The sequence below is a fragment of the Brachyhypopomus gauderio genome, chromosome 13 (assembly GCF_052324685.1).
Source record: "Brachyhypopomus gauderio isolate BG-103 chromosome 13, BGAUD_0.2, whole genome shotgun sequence".
Classification (NCBI taxonomy): Eukaryota; Metazoa; Chordata; class Actinopteri; order Gymnotiformes; family Hypopomidae; genus Brachyhypopomus; species Brachyhypopomus gauderio.
The window spans coordinates 20,940,324-20,959,237 of record NC_135223.1 but is presented as its reverse complement, the minus strand read 5'-3'; the positions used below and the strand labels follow the sequence as shown (position 1 = coordinate 20,959,237).

The 18,914-nt window shown below is 43.5% G+C and overlaps 2 protein-coding genes across 7 annotated transcripts; one reads left to right on the top strand and one right to left on the bottom strand.

Annotated features, from left to right (window-relative positions):
* The first annotated feature begins 562 nt into the window (after nt 1-562).
* On the top strand, nt 563-5,314 carry fez2a (fasciculation and elongation protein zeta 2a). Of its 3 annotated transcripts, none has more exons than XM_076971662.1 (9): nt 563-1,383; nt 2,382-2,490; nt 2,604-2,720; nt 2,843-2,960; nt 3,193-3,299; nt 3,498-3,578; nt 3,751-3,826; nt 3,902-3,967; nt 4,677-5,314. In XM_076971662.1, exons 1-9 carry the CDS (start codon nt 1,076-1,078, stop codon nt 4,691-4,693), a joined length of 999 nt encoding a protein of 332 aa, XP_076827777.1. In that variant the 5' UTR covers nt 563-1,075; the 3' UTR covers nt 4,694-5,314. The 3 variants fall into 3 exon arrangements, with proteins under 3 accessions (XP_076827777.1, XP_076827775.1, XP_076827776.1); XM_076971660.1 differs by having other exon boundaries at nt 567-1,383; nt 3,034-3,299; XM_076971661.1 differs by lacking the exon at nt 3,498-3,578 and having other exon boundaries at nt 567-1,383; nt 3,034-3,299.
* Nucleotides 5,315-7,012: 1,698 nt separating this feature from the next.
* rspo3 (R-spondin 3) lies at nt 7,013-18,795 on the bottom strand. 4 transcript variants are annotated; one of them, XM_076971663.1, is made up of 7 exons: nt 18,251-18,795; nt 18,106-18,136; nt 13,336-13,518; nt 13,107-13,250; nt 11,992-12,138; nt 11,522-11,695; nt 7,013-7,925 (listed from the first exon to the last, which is right to left on the bottom strand). In XM_076971663.1, exons 1-7 carry the CDS (start codon nt 18,431-18,433, stop codon nt 7,711-7,713), a joined length of 1,077 nt encoding a protein of 358 aa, XP_076827778.1. In that variant the 5' UTR covers nt 18,434-18,795; the 3' UTR covers nt 7,013-7,710. The 4 variants fall into 4 exon arrangements, with proteins under 4 accessions (XP_076827778.1, XP_076827781.1, XP_076827779.1 ...); XM_076971666.1 differs by lacking the exons at nt 18,106-18,136; nt 18,251-18,795 and adding exons at nt 13,977-14,039; nt 14,583-15,259; XM_076971664.1 differs by having other exon boundaries at nt 18,106-18,392.
* Nucleotides 18,796-18,914: the final 119 nt, after the last annotated feature.

Sequence of the window (18,914 nt, the reverse complement as noted above, 5' to 3'; positions counted from 1 at the left end):
ATATTATTTCTGATACGATGGTTTTTGCTTTAGTGTATAATTATGTAATATAGATCTTCTAAAAAACGTTCAAGTTAATAAAGCCAGGGCATTGAATTGTATGGCTATTATGGCTATAAAAATATACACGGACATCCTTCAAAAAATGAAATAAAGTCATGAGTCACACTAAGGCTGTGTGATTTATCAAGGACATGCAATATGTGGAGCGTGTTCAAGAATTTACACTTGTGTATAAAGCAGAATAAAGCAAAACAAAAACATTATTAACACTATACTGGTTGTTCCAAATTTCTAATGACATAATTTGCTATTTTTAACTTAGTAAGTGACTGAGGTGGAACCAGAGGTAAGAAGACTTCGTAAACGTTTGAGGGAGAGAAATGGGAGGTTCACAGCTTCCTGATATCACCTGTACAGTCACAGAACTGGACCTGGCCGGACCAGTACGGTAGTGGGACCAGTACCTCCCACACACTGGCGAGCACTCCTTCGTCGTTTTGCTGCACATTTTACGCATCAAATAATAAAATTATCAGAGGCGAGTTAAACAGTTTAAGCACAATAGTTAGAAAACCGGTCAATACTCGAATAGTCCAGTTACTTCACTGATGTCAGCAGGCGGAAAAAAATAATTTTCTTTCTTGCACCGCAGTCGGTATTAAAGCCTTAGATAAAACATATTAATATTCAAGCACAGCATGAACATATAGGGTGTCCACTTAAACCAACTGGATATGATCTTTTACAAGCTCGGTAAACACTGGCATTTTAATGAGAATTAACGAGTATGAATGTGGTTTACAGGCCGAGAAGATCTACAATAACCGGCTGATGTTTTTTGATTTCCAGTCACGGTTACAGTGTAGCCCACACGGGTAGTTACGGTGAAACAAACAGATGAGAAGAGATAGAAGAGCAAAAACAAACAAAATAAGAGGGAAGGGGTAGTGGGAATGTCATGGGATGCTGTGCTGACATTAAGAATTCACTGGACACCGGACACTGGATACTGGGTACTGGATATTGGATACTGGATATACTGGTGGTGTGAAACTGCCTCCGTGCTGCAGAGATGGCGGCGCCTCTAGCCCAGCTCGATAAGTGGAGAGATTTGGCCGGATTCAGGGATGTTGTGGAAAGGGAGAAGCAGCTGGACCGTGTTAACCTGAACTGTGAGGAAGTATCGGAGTTGCTGGAGAGTTTCTCCGAACCGGATAACGGCCTGTGTGGCGAGACCGTCGGGTTCACGTCTATGGCGGACCTGGTGGAGGATTTCGACCAACACTTACTCGTGTGCTTCAGAAACGTCAACAATACAACCAGCGGAGTAAACACCTCAGTCAAACCAATATCCGAAGATACCGTTTTAAAAAATGACGAGTAAGTAAAGTGTGTATTATAATACAGATGGTTGAGGCTCTCTGGTGTCTGAGGCGTTTGTAGTGCATGATAGTGGGATATATGATACCAACAGTCCAATAACGTTTACAGTGGACCGAGGTTACATTCATTCTCCAACGACCGTCATTACAAACTGTTATAAACGCCTCAATGAATACTACACGAAGCATTTAGTTACCCTAGATACCCTAATTTCCTTCGGCATCAATAAAGTATTCTATTTAGAATATATGATTGCATTTGAAAAGTTTCACGTGTATTATTTTTCTTAACATTGTCCATTAATACAAGCGAGAAGTGTATCCCGTTGTAAATGTTACCACGTGACGTAGTATCCTATCTGGGAATATTCAAGCACTGATTAATTAGTTCATAGACTGTGCAGTGTGATTTTAATCTATCCAGTCTAAAAAAAAAAGTATTGTCTGGATGTAATGATATTAGAACTAATTAATAATTTTAATTAGTATAAAGAATCCTTCGGTAGTAGACCCAATAGCTCTGGGTCTACAAAAGGTGTTAGAAGAAACCAGTTTGCCCTTAAACAAGTTGTAATGTCCGGTTTTAGGATAAAACATTTTACACTTTTTTTTGTCCATGTCAATATATATTTTTTATGTGCCATATTTTGTCAATTGTGATTTTTACACCCCAATCGAAATTTGTCCTCCGCTTTTAACCCATCTGTGCAGTCAGAACACACACACACACACACTAGTGATTACTAGGGGGCTGTGGATCACACGTGCCCAGAGCGGTGGGCAGCCCTAGCCCGGCGCCCGGGGAGCGGTTAGGGTTAGGTGCCTTGCTCAAGGGCACCTCAGTCATGGCCTGTCTGGGAATTGAACCAACGACCCTCCGGTCACAAGACCAGTTTCCTAACCGCCAGGCCATGACTGCTACTCTACACATCCCCGTTGAAGGAAAAACTGTTTTGGGACAGACGCTTAACAATAGGCACCTTCCCTCTGTCGTAGGATCTGGAATGCCCTGACAGACAACTATGGCAGTGTCATGCCCGTTGACTGGAGACATTCTCGCACTCGGTCACTTCACCTCCCCTCCCTTAAGATTGAGGACAGGCCAGTGAGTCAAACACCCACATCCCTCTCTGCCTGAGCACTCCTGGTGAAATGTGTCAGGAGAACATGGTAGCTCTTGAATGGTCTAACATGTTTGTTCTTATTGTGTTGCTTCAGAGGAAGGATAATGTGAATTTGGATGTTTCTGATGATGAGGACTTGAGGGAACAGATGGACATGCACTCCATCGTTGTATCTTGCATCAATGAGGAGCCTCTCTTCACCGCAGAGCAGGTGCCTTTATAGAGGTTCACTTTACTACTGCCCAAAGCTGCACTTCCTGCCTGAGCTATAGTAGCCCTTTAATGTAGGGGGTCACTTTTGAGTATATGGTTCCATTCCCTTATTCTTAAAAGGTCATCGAGGAGATTGAGGAAATGATGCAGTACTCTCCAGATCTGGAAGCAGAACAGAACCTGGCCCAGTCAGACCTGACCCAGAGAGCCAGCAGTAGCAAACACAGCTCTGAGGAGAGTAAGTGCCCATACGCAGCCGTGTGCATATGAGCACGTGCTTAGGCTGTGTCTAACCAAAGGTATGTGTGCAGGGGTGAGGAACCTTAGTCTCGCAGAGCTAAATGAGTTACTGGAGGAGGTGGAGACGACCATCCGCCGACACTCTGAGGAGCTGGTCCAGAACTTGGCACTTAGAGATGAGCTGGACTTTGAAAAGGAGGTGAAGAACAGTTTCATCTCTGTGCTAATAGATGTGCAGAACCGTCAGAAGGAGCACAGAGAATTCCTGAAAAAGAAGAGGAAAGTGAAGACCGGAGCGGGAGGCCAGCACAGTCGAGCGGAGAGATTACCCACAAACGTAAGTAACGATGATTTACATTCATTTACTTCATTAAAGCGTAGGCTGAAAGTATCTGAATGGCTCCTTGCTGTTACAGTCATTCAGTAGTTTGCTTCTTTTCTTATTTCGCCTCTGGGTGTAATTCTTCAGCTCTTGTTCTTCAGTCCTGTTCCTCTAGTGTTCTTTGCTCTTCTGTACCTGTTCTGATTCTTTCAGCGCTTCAGCATGGAGAACATCTCCACCGCCATTCAAAACAGCTTGCGCCAAACCTTTGGGAACGTGGGCGGGAACAAGCAGGTGGCTATTGTCTTCCCTTCCTTTCCCTCTCAGATTTCATCAACAGATGTAAGGCCAACAGGAACCTAAAGTATGACTGTTTCTTTTTGCAAGGGACTGTCCACTCCACCTTCAGCCATATCAAAACTACGGCTATTACTGGTCTTAACCTGTGTCTTCAACCCTCTCACAGAATCTCACTACAGTCATTCCTTATGAGAAGAAGGGAGGACCTCCCTCAGTTGGGGATCTCCAGATTCTCACAAAAAGTGAGTTTTGCCTGTTCAGTCCTATATGAGAGTTAATAACGTTTTCATCTCATGATTTCTTTGTTCTTTCCGAAGTTCTTCAAGCCATGAGGGACGACAGTGACAAAGTCCCCTCTCTCCTCACAGACTACATCCTTAAAGGTGAACATTTCAGTTTATCTTTCATAACTGGAACAGTAGATAGTTTTATGCTACAAGTACTGTATATGTTTAATAGGTTTTACATAATTATTGCATAATAATAAACAAGGAATTTAGTCCATATGGCTTTAGACCTCTTAATAAACAACACAGGGTTATTAACTATAAAATCAATCCATCTCTTTTGCTATTTGTTTTATTTCCTCTGTTCTCTTTCCTCTTGGGATTGTCAGTTTTAGCTGGACTGAGGTTTGTAAGAGGCTGCACGGTCACAGTCTCTACACCCTCACTCGCAAAGAGTCGTGCACAGCTCAGCAGAGTTCAGGCAGCTGTGCCTACACTCACAATCAGCACCTTTTCCTCTGTGATGCCTTCACTTGGCTGGCATCCACAGATGTGATTAGGCAATCTCTGCCTGGATGGCTTTCAAGTGTTTTTCTTTTTTTTCTGCATGTTTGCGCAATTTTAGCTATGCAGAGTCTTATTCCAAGACCTTAAATGTTAATAGTTTTCACCTCCTTGTCATCATTCTGTTCACTCCTACATGGACCATTCCTATTTAATCGTCTGTCAGAGTGATTTGACATTTTTGTGAAAATGGCCATTGATCTCAGTGAAAGATTTTGAGTTCATACTAAATGATCACGACAGGTATGTAATCAAGGTTGTCAAATCAAGCTAAGGGTGTTCCCTGTGCTGTCTTTCACAGTGCTTTGCCCCACATGAGAGGACAGGAAAAGAACAATGTTTCCATGAAGAGAAGGATTTCCAAGTGGGCTTTCTCAGTGCTTTCACTCCAACTTTAATCACCCAAAGTTCGCTTTTCACCTCATAAGGACTGTCATTGTTGTCATGGCAGCACGCCGACATGCAGCACTCAGATGATGGCGCTTCATGTCAGAATGAAACAACAAAAAATCAAAGTGCTCTTATAACCACCTCTGGTTAAAATGTAAGTTTCATTTGGGTCTGCACTGATGTACTGATAATGCAAAGACTGTGTGATTCCATAGGCCGCTTGAGTTTGCCTTGCTGTGAAATTGACACCGTTCTTTTGTTTAGCTGTAGCGTCGCTCCAAGGGCTTTTGCAGCTCCAATCCTAAGGGTTGACTAGTATTCCTATAATACACTCTGCCTGTGTTATATGGGTATTGCTGTTCTCATTACATTCCTTAGATAAATATAATTCACTTGTCACAAGTTATTGTTTATGTGACTTATTTAGACCTCAGCACATCAAACTCTTATGTCAAATAAGAAAATTAGGCTGAAGTAACAATAACGGCAAAGTTGTACATCTAATACTGAATCATGCTTGAGTAAATCAAATAAATTACTGTTGAATCATTGTTTGTATAACAGCTTGTTTAAATCACAAACACACCTGTATGTGGCAGATAACGTTTTTGTATTTACAAATTATTGTTATTTACTGATGTTCATAATTATAGTTGCCTATGAAATTCTTTCCCCTCAGTCATTCATAAGGCAAACTGTCACAAGAGTCACCTGTAGAACCACCTGTAGGAGCACCTGTAGAAACACCTGTAGGACCTCCTGTAGGAGCACATGTAGGACCTCGTGTAGGACCACCTGTACTTTACTTGAACCACTTCCCAGCACTTTTGCTTTCTATGAATAATTTCTCCTTGTGAGTCATAACTTATGCATTTTGTGTTTCATCTGACAGACTTAGTAATTCTTTGTTCAGCAATTTAGCTGTCTCAATAGTACATGTAGATAACACAGGTGAAAAAATCACTCTTCAGTGGTATTGATTATGAAACCATAATTGAAACGGTGAAACACCCCAAATTATTTAACTACAGTTTCCAATAAAAAAAAATATATACTGTATATCTATATAGCAACAGATATATTACACATAGTAAATGTTTCGTTTATGTCAGACTCTTTTCTGAGTGCATTAAAAACAGAAAGCTGTCTTCAAACAAATAACATATTCTTATCTTTAAACATTGTCTTTGACCATTTTCTATCAGTTTTCCATCCAAACCACAGCACTGAGACGGCACCTATAAAGGTTATCAGTTACATCTGTTTAAATATAGATGCTAGAAAACATCTGCACTTCTTTTTCTTGGTCTCCGTGCTACCTTTGATACCACTGATCATGAATGACTCTTAGACTTGAGAATGAGGTTGGAGGAACAGTCTTAAACAGCTTTGGGGGAAATCTGTATGGCAGAACCTACTTTGTTGAAATAGTCAAATATGTATCTGATCTGTTGCCTATAACCTCTGGGATCCCCCAGGGTTCTGTTCTGGCTTTTGTTGACTTTGTATGCGTCCTCTTAGCTAAATCTTCCAAGAGCATGGAACATCTTACCATGGCTATGCAGATGATACTGAAATACAGATGATATCAATTATAATTAACATCTACAAACTAAATGTGCAAAACAATATTAATTTATTAGTAAGTAAAGACAAGAGATGTAGACTTCCTTTCTGTTTATGACTCTATAGCCCTCAAATCAAAAGGACTAGGTCACAGTGTACATATTCTAATTGACTCTGATTTCAATTAGCCGTCATGTTAACATAGCTACCTCTTTTAATTAATTAAAAATTAATTAACATTTCAGAATGTTATGTTTTCCATTTAAATCAGCTGTATTCAATTAAATTTATATAATTTGTTTCATGTAGTTTTTCCTTTTTATCTTTATTTTTTTGACAAAAACCTTACTGAGGTGATCTTGGAATGTGATAAACTTTAATATTCAAATTAATCTATATCAATGTCTTTGAAATGCCAATGTGTAAGAAAAGTGTTACACATATAAACTTGCCTTGCGTTTCATACTGAGGCTGCAGCGTGTTGCTTTTCAACCACATGTTCTAGGTCTAGATTTATATATATATATATATACAGAACAGTAACAGACGTATGTATGGAGGCAAGCTCAGAAGATCAGAAGACAACATCTAGCAGTGCTTTGGTTTTTGGGCTTGACTCCGAATGGTCACCCAAATGTCTTTCTCACTTTTAAGGCGAGACAACAAAAACCAGTGAAAACATACAAATGTTGTTGTTTATTGGACATACAGGTGCGTTTGATTTCTGGTAAGAAGGCTTAATTGAAAGCTCCGATTCTTTTTCCTATAGGCAGGCAAATGCACCCTTTGTTCTGAACACTTGAACAAAGATTAAGAGAACATTGCAAGGAGAGCCACTACGTCGTCATCCAGTGCAATGGCGGCCTGTCCTTTCTTCTGGTCCGTCTACGCCAGTCCATCATGTAGGCGTGGCCCCACGGGCAGGCAATGTCAACCATGCCAGCAATGCTCACTTTTAACTTACTCAGAAAAAAAAGAAAGAAAAAAAAACTTATATATATACGTTTATACAACAGCAACTCTACATGTCACACAAACCTACATTCGACCATGAAGCGATGCTGTACTAGGTCCTGCGACACTCAAAGCGTCCCAATCCAGCCATGATCCAGGCCGTCTGTGCAGGCCAAGCGGCAGGTGCACCGGTACTCTGGATACACAGGGGCTTGGGTTGGCCGCAATGGTTATGGCCTCTTAGATCAACAGCGCCTCCTCTCTTTTGTGCATATACAGTATACATTTTAAATTACACAGGTAGCAGCAGCACCCCTAAAGCCAGGGGTGGGTTGGGCTGTAGGGTGTGAGGAGCGGGCCGGGCCGTGGGGGGTGGGGGTGGGGTTCGGCTGGGGGGGGGGGGGAGGGGGGGGGGTGTTGGGACGTCACGCCGGCGCCCCCTCCTGGACGTGTGCGGGATCTCCGCTCTGGGCCCTGCGCCGCCGCTGCTCCGTTTTGTTCCCGTTCTGCGAGTCCTCCCGGTCGGCCGGGTCTCTCTCGCGTTTCCGCTCTCTCTTCCGCTCTCGCCGGGCCTCGCCGTTCTCCTTCTCTTTACGACCGTTGCGGTTCTTGCGCTCTCCTTTGCTTTTGTCTTCCTTTCCTGATAAACACAAGCAAACATTAGCTGGGTCTGGAGGGACTTGGCTATAGCCCTTATCTCCAGTTAGTTCATAGAAACGTCTGATCATTCTAATGATATTCAAACAGTACAAAACTGATTATATTCTAATCAATCTGTTACAATTGGATTAAGAAGTGCAATTTCACATTTACAATCCTCACAGTGGTAGCAGTTCATGGGGTACTTGTGAATAATTCATGCAATTTAATTTATTTAGAATAAGCACTTGTGAAAAATCGTTGCATCTGCTGTGCTCAGGTCAACCACAAGGTGACAGTGTTGTTCAATTATTTTTCTTCATGTTTTTTTTTTTTTTTTGATTTAGCAGTGCACTTGGCAAACAAAACTTCCTCTTTCTCTGATTGTATTTGTCAAAAATAGAGAGACTTAAAATAAAATCCTGTTGATGTTACTTTATCTGGTATTGCTCAACGTTCACAACCAGCCAGTTTCAATTCCTGACGGGAGCTTATCAGCGGCTGAGTGGAGCAAGGCTGAGGTCTGTTGTGTGGAGGATTGGGAAAGTGCTGAGGTGGGCACACACCCGGCTCCCCCCTCAGCCCTGCGCTCCGACTCGATTAATCAGCGCTGCTCTCCCTGGTGCTGTGGGGATCAGGGCAGCCTGCCCGCTGCAGCCCACACTGACCCGTACATTCCTGGGGTCCAGCCAGGGCGATACGGGGCCCTACCAGTCACGGCTGTGTAGAAGACAGCAGCACCACTGGAGGGTGTGAGCACCAGTCTCCTTCTCTCACTGCAAACCAGGCAAACCCTGGTACTCCTCCCACTGAGAGAGCTGTCTCACTTCAGTGACAAATCACCTCTTGCCCCCTCGACTCTCTCTCTATCTCTCTCTCTTTCTCACACACACACACACACACACACACACACACACACACACACACGCTTTAGTTCCAGCCCTATCACTCAGCCACACCACCACCTCCGCCCTCTCCCCATCCCGGCTCTTTATAGACAGGAAGTCCCCTCTGCACACAGTGTTTTCTTTGTCATAACCATTTGGAGATCAGTGGATTAGTCATAATCTCTGTGTTTCCTACACACCAAGCCATAACATCATCAGGGTGCTGTTCAGATCATTATGGATGTGTTTACTGGAGCCCTTTCAAAGCTGGAAGGCTGTCTGCCATTCCTATAAACTATCAGGCGATGCAGTGGTTCCAAATGGGAAATCATTATGTAGACACTTTCTTTAGGACAGAAACACATTTCTGGTCACCTCTGCTAGTCCAGATGGAAGATCTTTTTAGATGATTCATTTTAGAGGTCAGGGAGGAGTCCATTTGGCACCAAAGACAGCATCACAGGCTCTCTATCACAACAGGCAGCTTGAAAGTGGTTTCTAGTCATCGTGTGCATCAACAAACTTGATCAAAATCTGATTTGTGCCATTCTTGTAAACATGTTGCAATCCCAGAAAGAAGTTCACTGCCAGGTACTTCTGTCTCTGAGGAGTTGCTTCTGTCTCTGAGTGTCTCAGTGTTCACAATAAGAGCACAGAAGGATCAGTAGTGGGAATACCAAACCTGATGTAACTACTGTAGGTCATCACTTATAAATTATTCTAAAAACAAACAGAATCGTTTATTTATAGTCCTCACACCTGACTCAACAAAAGGGTCAAATTAGATATGACGTGGTCACAATTACACTGATGAGAATGATGATGATGACGATGGTGATGATGATGATGATGATGGTGGTGTTTGGTGCAGGAGTTTTGGCAGGAGCCAGGCAGGGATTATGGGATCAGGTTTGTCCCACAGGAGAAGTGACCTGGGCTTTGAAGCCTTGCTTTGACTATCCTAGCAGGAACTAAAAGGGGGAGTCCCGAGGTTAAAGTTACCCATAATACATTGGGATTGGTAGATCGCATCGCAGACGTGTGCCTGGGGTGAAGAATTTCAGGTGGAAAGGTAAAAATTTAGAAATTTACCTTGTTTAACTTTCGACCACATTACCATGAAATCAAATTTTATGTTTCCAACCCACTGATTAAGTTTTATACCACTGATCTGGGCATTTGTTCAGACTGAGTTGAGAACTGTATCATCCTGAATTTCTGAAGTTAAGTGAAGCTAAATGTAAAATAAAAATGCAAAGTTAAAATGTGGCTTACCAGGGAACTGATACTAGATTTGAACAGGCTGCATAAGAAAAGGTTTAGCTAGTTGTTAGAGGGAAAAAAGAACAAGGTAGGGGGAAAGAGAGGAGAAAGGAGGGATGACAAACAAAGTGTGTGTGTGTGTGTGTGTGTGTGTGTGTGTGTGTGTGTGTATGAGGGGTGAGGGGGAGGATGTATCAGTGTCAGTGGGTTGCTTGGGATCACTCAGAGCTGGCGGGGGGTCGGACCACTGACCCTGCTGGTGTACACAGAACATAAACACGGATGGGACGGAACTCAAGCAGATCATTAGTGCTCAGTTGATATTCCAGGAGCCAGGGCAGCTGGGTAATGACAGTCAGGGGTGAGGTCAATATCCGAGCCTGCAGTGTGTAACGCCCCCTCAGCCCCTCAGAGGATCGACGTCATGCCGCCTCCTCACTGCACATCAATGCACCGTGGAAACCCCTTCAGGCGAGAAGCGTGTGCGTGTGTATGTGCGTGTGTATGTGCATGTGTTTTTATTTAGTGTATGAGATGTAACGAGTGGTGACAGAGGGAGGTGGTGACCCAGAAAAATGCTTATGATTATTCCTGACTTCAGATTAGATTAAATTAGATTAGATTAGATTAGATTAGATTAGATGGGATTAGATCACTATCTGTTTCAATATCCCATGTAAGGGCATTTGAGGTCTTAGCAGATCACTTAAAACCCTAAAGATCTTAGAACACTAATGATCTCAGAACACAAAAATCTGAATCCTGCAGGTTAATGAAGGGAGCTCTCGGAGCTAGCCTGCCATCTATCACAAATCACAATCAAGTCAGCCGCTGTTATCCAAACTAACAAAAATGCCAAACCTTCCCCACCTAAACATTTAACAAGACGACCACCTCTTTAAAGTTAACATTTCTTTTGATTTACTCAGAAAGTAGAAAGTATTTCTGCTCCTTACATAAAATAAGTTACTTTTTATGAGGTATGAAACCATTTGATACTCTCAAAATCAAAATCATTTTGACATTTGGAGCAAACTCATAGCTGTATTCTTAAACTGAACGCACGTGTTTACACAAAAAAGTATATGACTGCCCACTAACTCCGCAGTGCCCTTACTTCTTTAAAAACAGACTCACAACTGGACCAGCTGTAGCACGAGAGCTGAGAAAGTCAGTGAGTTTACGGCACTCGCGTTCCTGTCCCTGGAGCTGCTTATGTGACTGAAGCAGAGCGCTTTCTTTTCCCGGGCTCCCCACGGTTTACACCAGTTTACACCACCGCACAAGTCTTAGAGCAGCTGAGGGTCTTTATTCAGGACTACAGCTGCAGCAGTCGGTAAAAAACATGTCAGAATGAAAAGGTCTCCACCTTGGGCTGCGTCCGAGCGCTGGCCTTACCTCACATGGCAGGTCACCCCCCACCGTCACGCCTTAAACTTAAACTTACCGCATTTTTTTCTTTCTTTTCTTTTTTCGTTGCATTCCCTCTCCTCTGTCCCTCTGGGGCAGGGGTTGCCCTGGGCGGTGGGCTCCTGCAGAACCTTCCGGGTGCGCTGTGAGCACGCTCTCCTCCTCAGCGGGCACTGTGTCCACTCGCTCCATTCTCCCACCTCACAGTGGACTACCATAAGAGACGGACCAGTCAGGAAAAGTCAATCGGAGTTTTCTCCTTTCCTTTAGCCACACCACTACCATCACACACACACACACACACACACACACACACACACACACACACACACACACACACACACACACACACACACACACACACACACACCACACACACACCACACACCACACACACACACACACACACACACACACACACACACACACACACACACACACACACCATACACACAAAATGCTTGTTTTGCTAACGAGAGCATTGCTGCTGCTATTAGGCACGCTCACCTGTGGGGATGCACTCCAGCACCTGCGGTCCAGGCTCGTAGCCCTCGGGGCAGCTGCTCCGGCACTGGCCGTGCAGTAGGTAGTGCCCTGACGAGCACCGCACGCAGGTCTCACTGCTCAGGCAGGCGTCGCAGTCCACTGGGCAGGCTGCAAAACCAGCACACAAACACACAGCACCACCGTCACGCCACGGCTAGGCGCACAGCAGCCCGAGCTCTCTCTTCCGGCACCTGCAGGCCAGCTGAGGCATGCATTATGACGTTATTGTGTTACTGTACCCCCCCCCCCTCCCCACCTCCCATTATGACGTTGTTGTGTTACTGTACCCCCCCCACCTCCCATTATGACGTTATTGTGTTACTGTACCCCCCCACCCCATGATGACGTTATTGTGTTACTGTACCCCCCACCCCCCATTATGACGTTATTGTGTTACTGTACCCCCCCACCCCATTATGACATTATTGTGTTACTGTACCCCCCCCATTATGACGTTATTGTGTTACTGTACCCCCCCACCTTCCATTATGATGTTATTGTGTTACTGTACCCCCCCCCTCCCCCCATTATGACGTTATTGTGTTACTGTACCCCCCCACCCCATTATGACATTATTGTGTTACTGTACCCCCCCCATTATGACGTTATTGTGTTACTGTACCCCCCACCTTCCATTATGATGTTATTGTGTTACTGTACCCCCCCCCCCCGCCCCCCATTATGACGTTATTGTGTTACTGTACCCCCCCGCCCCCCATTATGACGTTATTGTGTTACTGTACCCCCCCACCCCATTATGACGTTATTGTGTTACTGTACCCCCCCCATTATGACGTTATTGTGTTACTGTACCCCCCACCCCCCATTATGACGTTATTGTGTTACTGTACCCCCCCCACCCCATTATGACATTATTGTGTTACTGTACCCCCCCCATTATGACGTTATTGTGTTACTGTACCCCCCCACCTTCCATTATGATGTTATTGTGTTACTGTACCCCCCCCCCCCTCCCCCCATTATGACGTTATTGTGTTACTGTACCCCCCGCAACCCCACATACCCTTTTAGGCACTGCTGCCAGACATTTACGAAGGGAGAGGAAGGATACTCACGAGGTATACACTCCCTCTTGGTGTCGCTGGGGACTAGATCGTCCGGGCAGCTGTCGTGGCATCTCCCCTTGTGAAGATACGAGCCTGCTCTGCAGCGTGTGCAGAAATTCTTGTCGAAGCACGTGTCGCACTCAGAGTCACACTCTAGGACACAGGTTACACACCTGTTACCATTCACGCCACAGCGCCTTTAGACACACTCTGATTAATGAGCAATGGCACCGCTTACTGGAGCAGTAATTCTTTTCAGGGGAGCGGGTTCCGAAGAAACTCTTGGGACAGGATGCCAGGCACACGCCGATCTGTTTCATGCCGTCCCTCTCCAGGTGGAAGAAAAGCTTTGGCAGGCATGTCAGGCACCCGTTGTACAGCGAGCAGGTCAGGCAGCCTCCCATGCATCCTGGGTTCCCTCCTGAACTCACACAGCAGAAGACAAAGCTGCTTTACGTTAGCAGTACATTAGCACAGAGTTCTGCAAAAACTTCTCTGTGCTCCTTAGACATATGTTGTTTCATCTGGGGAACGACTTTCTTGCTATATTCCATAAAATATGAGATTTTGTTTTTTTTCCACAAACAAAATGGAACAATTTAGAACTGAAGAACACACTCGTCACTGCAAACCATCTTCACATTTCCTTTACATAGTTCAAACCATGATAAAGTCAGTCAATATGCCAACACACCATACATTCTTTGCTCAAGTTCCTGGGTTTCTCCTTCAAAAAAAATCTGTCTAATCTTGTTTTGGGTTCTGGTTTGGATCAAAATCTGAAATCAAGCCATTTCATTGGCTGCCATTCACATTACTTCTTAAAAAACCAGCCGCGGGACATTAGCAATGAGTCAACTGTTCATAATATCCATATACCTCAGTATTTTTCTAAATGGTTCCAAACGAACCCAACAAGCCGGACCTTGGATCCTCTACATTCTGAAACACAACTCACAATGTTGGGAACATTTAAATGGTTTCAGGTTTGGCTGAGAGAGCAGAATTATCATTTAAAGGCTGCGACAATGTAGCCTAACGTAGCATTATAATAAACATCGTAGCCTAACGTAGCATTATAATAAACATCGTAGCCTAACGTAGCATTATAATAAACATCGTAGCCTAACGTAGCATTATAATAAACATCGTAGCCTAACGTAGCATTATAATAAACATCGTAGCCTAACGTAGCATTATAATAAACATCGTAGCCTAACGTAGCATTATAATAAACATCGTAGCCTAACGTAGCATTATAATAAACATCGTAGCCTAACGTAGCATTATAATAAACATCGTAGCCTAACGTAGCATTATAATAAACATCGTAGCCTAACGTAGCATTATAATAAACATCGTAGCCTAACGTAGCATTATAATAAACATCGTAGCCTAACGTAGCATTATAATAAACATCGTAGGAAGCCTGTGAATCTGTGGATCCTCCTGCCAGAGAAGCTAATCAACAGAGACACTGCATACCGGGCCTTGCACGCAAGCACCAGGACAGTAGCGGTGTCCCTCAGTGCAATAACAGGCCCTGGTGACAGCGATACCAGTGAAATCAGCCCCCCCACTGCATGAGAGCGGGGGGGCCACAGAGCAGCCCTATATTACGCCATGAGTGAGAGCTTCTCCTTGCCAACAAGACATGATGGGGAAACACTCTCACCACATCCACTTAATGCTGTCATCCTCATGCTCAGTCATTTCACTGCTCTAACATGATCACACCCTTTTATTTGTTTGTTTGTTTGTTTATTAACTTCTTTGTGTATTATTTTTGACAGTGTGAACTTGGAACCAAAGTCTACTGTGAAGTCGCTTTGTTTCGGTTGAAAGACGGTCAAACAGTTGGTCAGGTATCCAGCAGGGCAGTCAGGTAAACAAAGCATACACTTGCTGATTACATCAGCTCTATAGCGGCGTCCACAGAGTCATACCAAAATGATTTACATTAAATACCTCACTGAATTCCCAAGTCTAAAAATGGATTGTGCTCCTTGGCTGTGTGAAAGAGGACTACTGATTAAAGTCAACTGCTTCCATATGTTTCTCGCAGGTCAGTTGGTAGATGTCTCTGAACACACACGCTCTCTGAGGAGAGGTTTGTGGACAGTCCCTGCGCTCTGAGTCATGTTTAAGGGACGCAAGCTAGCAAATGCAAAAATGCTTTCACAGAAACTAACAGAGATCCCATTAAACATAAATGAAAAAAAAAGAAATGATTAGCTCATTCTAAAAGTTCTAGTTGATAGCTGCACGACATGAATAATTCTCAGAGTTTTAACCTCAGGAACAACCTTCTCTGTACTCTCCACACTCGACCTGTTACATGGAAACACATGGAGATAAACACGAGGCTGATCCTCTCCGTACCACACAAGCTCAGAGGGGTTTCCAACCTCTTCTCTCTCTGCCCTTGCATTCCATGCCACTGAACTGTGTTAAGGCAACTGTTTCTCTCTCTCTCTCTCTCTCTCTCTCTCTCCCCTTTTTCTCAGAGTTCAGCCTTGGCTGCCAGATTGCAATAGATCATGGATATTCTGTTTGACATATCTCTGCAATCTTTACAACTGCTGTCCATTTGCCCACATGCACTGCTGCCAAGGCCTCTAATTCACAGAGCCCTTAACATGGAGGAATGCTGTGTGCCCTCGCTCCAACCAAGGCCCTCGTCCCGACGAAAGGCCCTCGGCCGACCTGCACCAGCCAAGCGTGAGCACTCCTGCACCCTAAACTCCCCCATTGTTTTGCCACGGTTCAAGCCATGACAGCAACACAGGCATTCGCAGAAACAAATTGATTAGTGGCGCGGTTAAAAGATAATTAAATAGCAATATTTCAGAGTCAGAAATAAAGGGCCAGATCTGAGTCCCGTCCAGAGAGCAGGAGTCCGTGTTATCGTAGAACACTTCTCATTTCCTGACACATTCATGATATGAGGCGGCCACACACAAACATGAGAAATTATTTACATCGATGAATATTGTATGCACTGATGTTGCTGGAGCATCTTTTCATCTATTTAATTCACACTGTGTGATTAATGTCCAGCAGGCCGCAAACTAGATGTAATACTTTCACAAACAAAAAAAAAAAAAATACAAAAAAACAACAAAAAAAAACGAAGCCCATTTCAGGAGGCTGATTATGTGCTGAACAACCAGTTACACGTTTCACTTGACACACTGATGAATGTAATCAGATTTACATACTCATGTACCAAACACATACCTATTCATTTATTAAGTACAGATATATTTCAGTGGGATTAGAGCAAATCAATTCATACAGTTGCCACGTGTGAGAAAAGAGCATTAATATACATCCACCATAGTCTTAACTATCAGTTCCATAGCATATAATTGCACATAGATACACGGCTGCTCCTGCAGGAGATACGAAGCGTTTGAGGTCACGCGCCGCTGGGACACTCACTGTGAACTCATTCTGCGGAGAAGGTCATTCACCCATCTCTCTCTCTCTCTCTCTCTCTCTCTCTCTCTCTCTACCACAGCTGATCTTGACTCCCTCAATTAACACGCTCGAATCGTTGTTGACATATATGACACAGACTAATATTTTTCCGTTGCTGATTTGATCAATGTTGTGACCAAAATTGCATTAAACTTCAGCAGAGTCTGCTGTAATGCTCTTAGTCTGAATGATGCCAACTGTTGTATAATTTATAGAAAACCTCTCCAAGTTTCGTGCAACATGGATCAAAAGAAATGTGATGCCATGTGTCGAAAATTATTTTCATCTTTTATTAGTGTGAAACAAAAGTACGAAAACTAAAGCCAAAGAAATTTGAAATATGCGGCTTATTGAACTTACTGTTTTTCCCGATAGACGGATATTTCCTTGCACATAAAACCACAAACCACATATGCAGGAGACCAGGCCTGCGCCAGAGTGCCCAGACTAGAACTTAATATTCTAACAACATAAGTCGAGACAAATGTACAATATTTACACAAACAGGCTCAGGTTTTCAAACACGCTCAAACAACTGCGAAATTAATTTGGAATACCATTCTGCACACAAATCCCAATGATTAGGGATTAGATCCGTTAACGCTTTAAACCACTCTGTTCATGTGGGCTCATGTTTTGCACAAAATAAATTTGCTTTAATCAACGAAGGTAACGGTCTGTGTTGGATCTATGACTTTATGACTTTAATAATATGCAGCGTTTACATCCCTAACCTACTTCTAAGGGATACCTGTTCACTCCAGAGCGCGTGAAAGGGGCCTAGTCCACAGTTTGCACTGACCGCTAAGGGGCGACACAAACAAGGGATTGAAGAGTCCCGACAGCGGAGAAAACAACCAAGAGACGGACAGCAAACAAGGTTTAATGCGACTGCCGTCTGTGAATAGCCTATACTAAGTTTTCACGCGTGTAGTTTTTAACCTTGTAACTGAGTGATGATATAGCATCGTAAATACAGGCACTTGTGGGTTACCACTTTATTAATTACGTACGGGAGACAGGAGTCTCTACAAACCGGTTAATTTACTCGATTAATGAAGTTTAATGGCATTTGTAATGTTTGGTTACAGACATGCTTCAAACTTTCGTCAACAAATGGAAATGCAGGATTGTGCTAAAAAACAAAATCTTATTTTATAATCCAATTTAGTAATATCCAAGTGTAGTCTTCTGAGAATAATTTCTTTTTTATTGTAATTACGCAGATATTTTATAACGAATAATCATTGTATGCGGTGTTATAAACATATAAATGCGATTTACGGTTTTGAACACACTCGTATTGTGTGTTCCAATAAGGAGAAAGCAAAAAAGACATAGGATATGTGCGCATGATTAATATGTCAAAAATGTCAAGTGAAACCAAGAGCAAATCTCACTAAACTTACTTTTAAGCACATTACAAACAGAAAATGCCAAAAGCACTGTTATAAAACGTGCAGGATTCGCTTTAAGACAATGTGCAGGTGTGCGTAAAGCATCTTACCAAGAGCGCACTACTTACGTTTATGTTGCCGGTGCCTGGACGCGTGATGCTGACAATTTATGTATTCCATACAGTGCAAGATCAAAACAATGGATATTAGTTGCAATTGCATAGTAACCAAGGGATGATGCTTGTCTTGCCAATATTAATGTCTTCGACAAACCTGTGATTTGTTGCACCGACTGTGCAATACAATATAAGTTCCTACACCGGGCAGAAGGCAGAATTTATAATGGCCCAACAACACCTGGGCCGTGTCGGCAGTAACATCCTGAAAGCAGTCCACATACGTGCCACTTAAAGATCTGGAGTCAGGGCGGTATCCGCAAAGTGGTACTGATCTCATAGAAACGATCAAAGTTTTAGTCCTCCATCCATCGCTCTGTAAGGAAAGACTAAAGGTGGGGATGGAAATTCGACTTTGGCATGACAATAAAGGTGGATAATCCTCTTCACGTATTCCTCTTTGGACGAAGGCAGCGGGTCCAGGTGTGAACGCTACTTTATTGTGCTTGGCACGCAGGAGGGGGTCCTCGCTTCGGCAGCATCTCACTGAATTAACCGCAACTTTCACTGCGAGTCTGTTTGAAATCTCATTACAAATTCACTTTTTAAATTACTGACGCAATCTCTAGGTTGAGCAACTCACTCTCTCTCGCGCTCGCTGTCTGTCCACCGACCAACACACTCTCGTTGGATAACTGATGACTTCAGCTCTATGCCGTCCCTTTCCCCCCCTTCTGAACTCGAAAGTTTATTTAGAGGGCGAGCCCCCAACGTCAGACCCCCCCCCCCCTCCACCCCACACACACCCCGCGCCTCTCTAC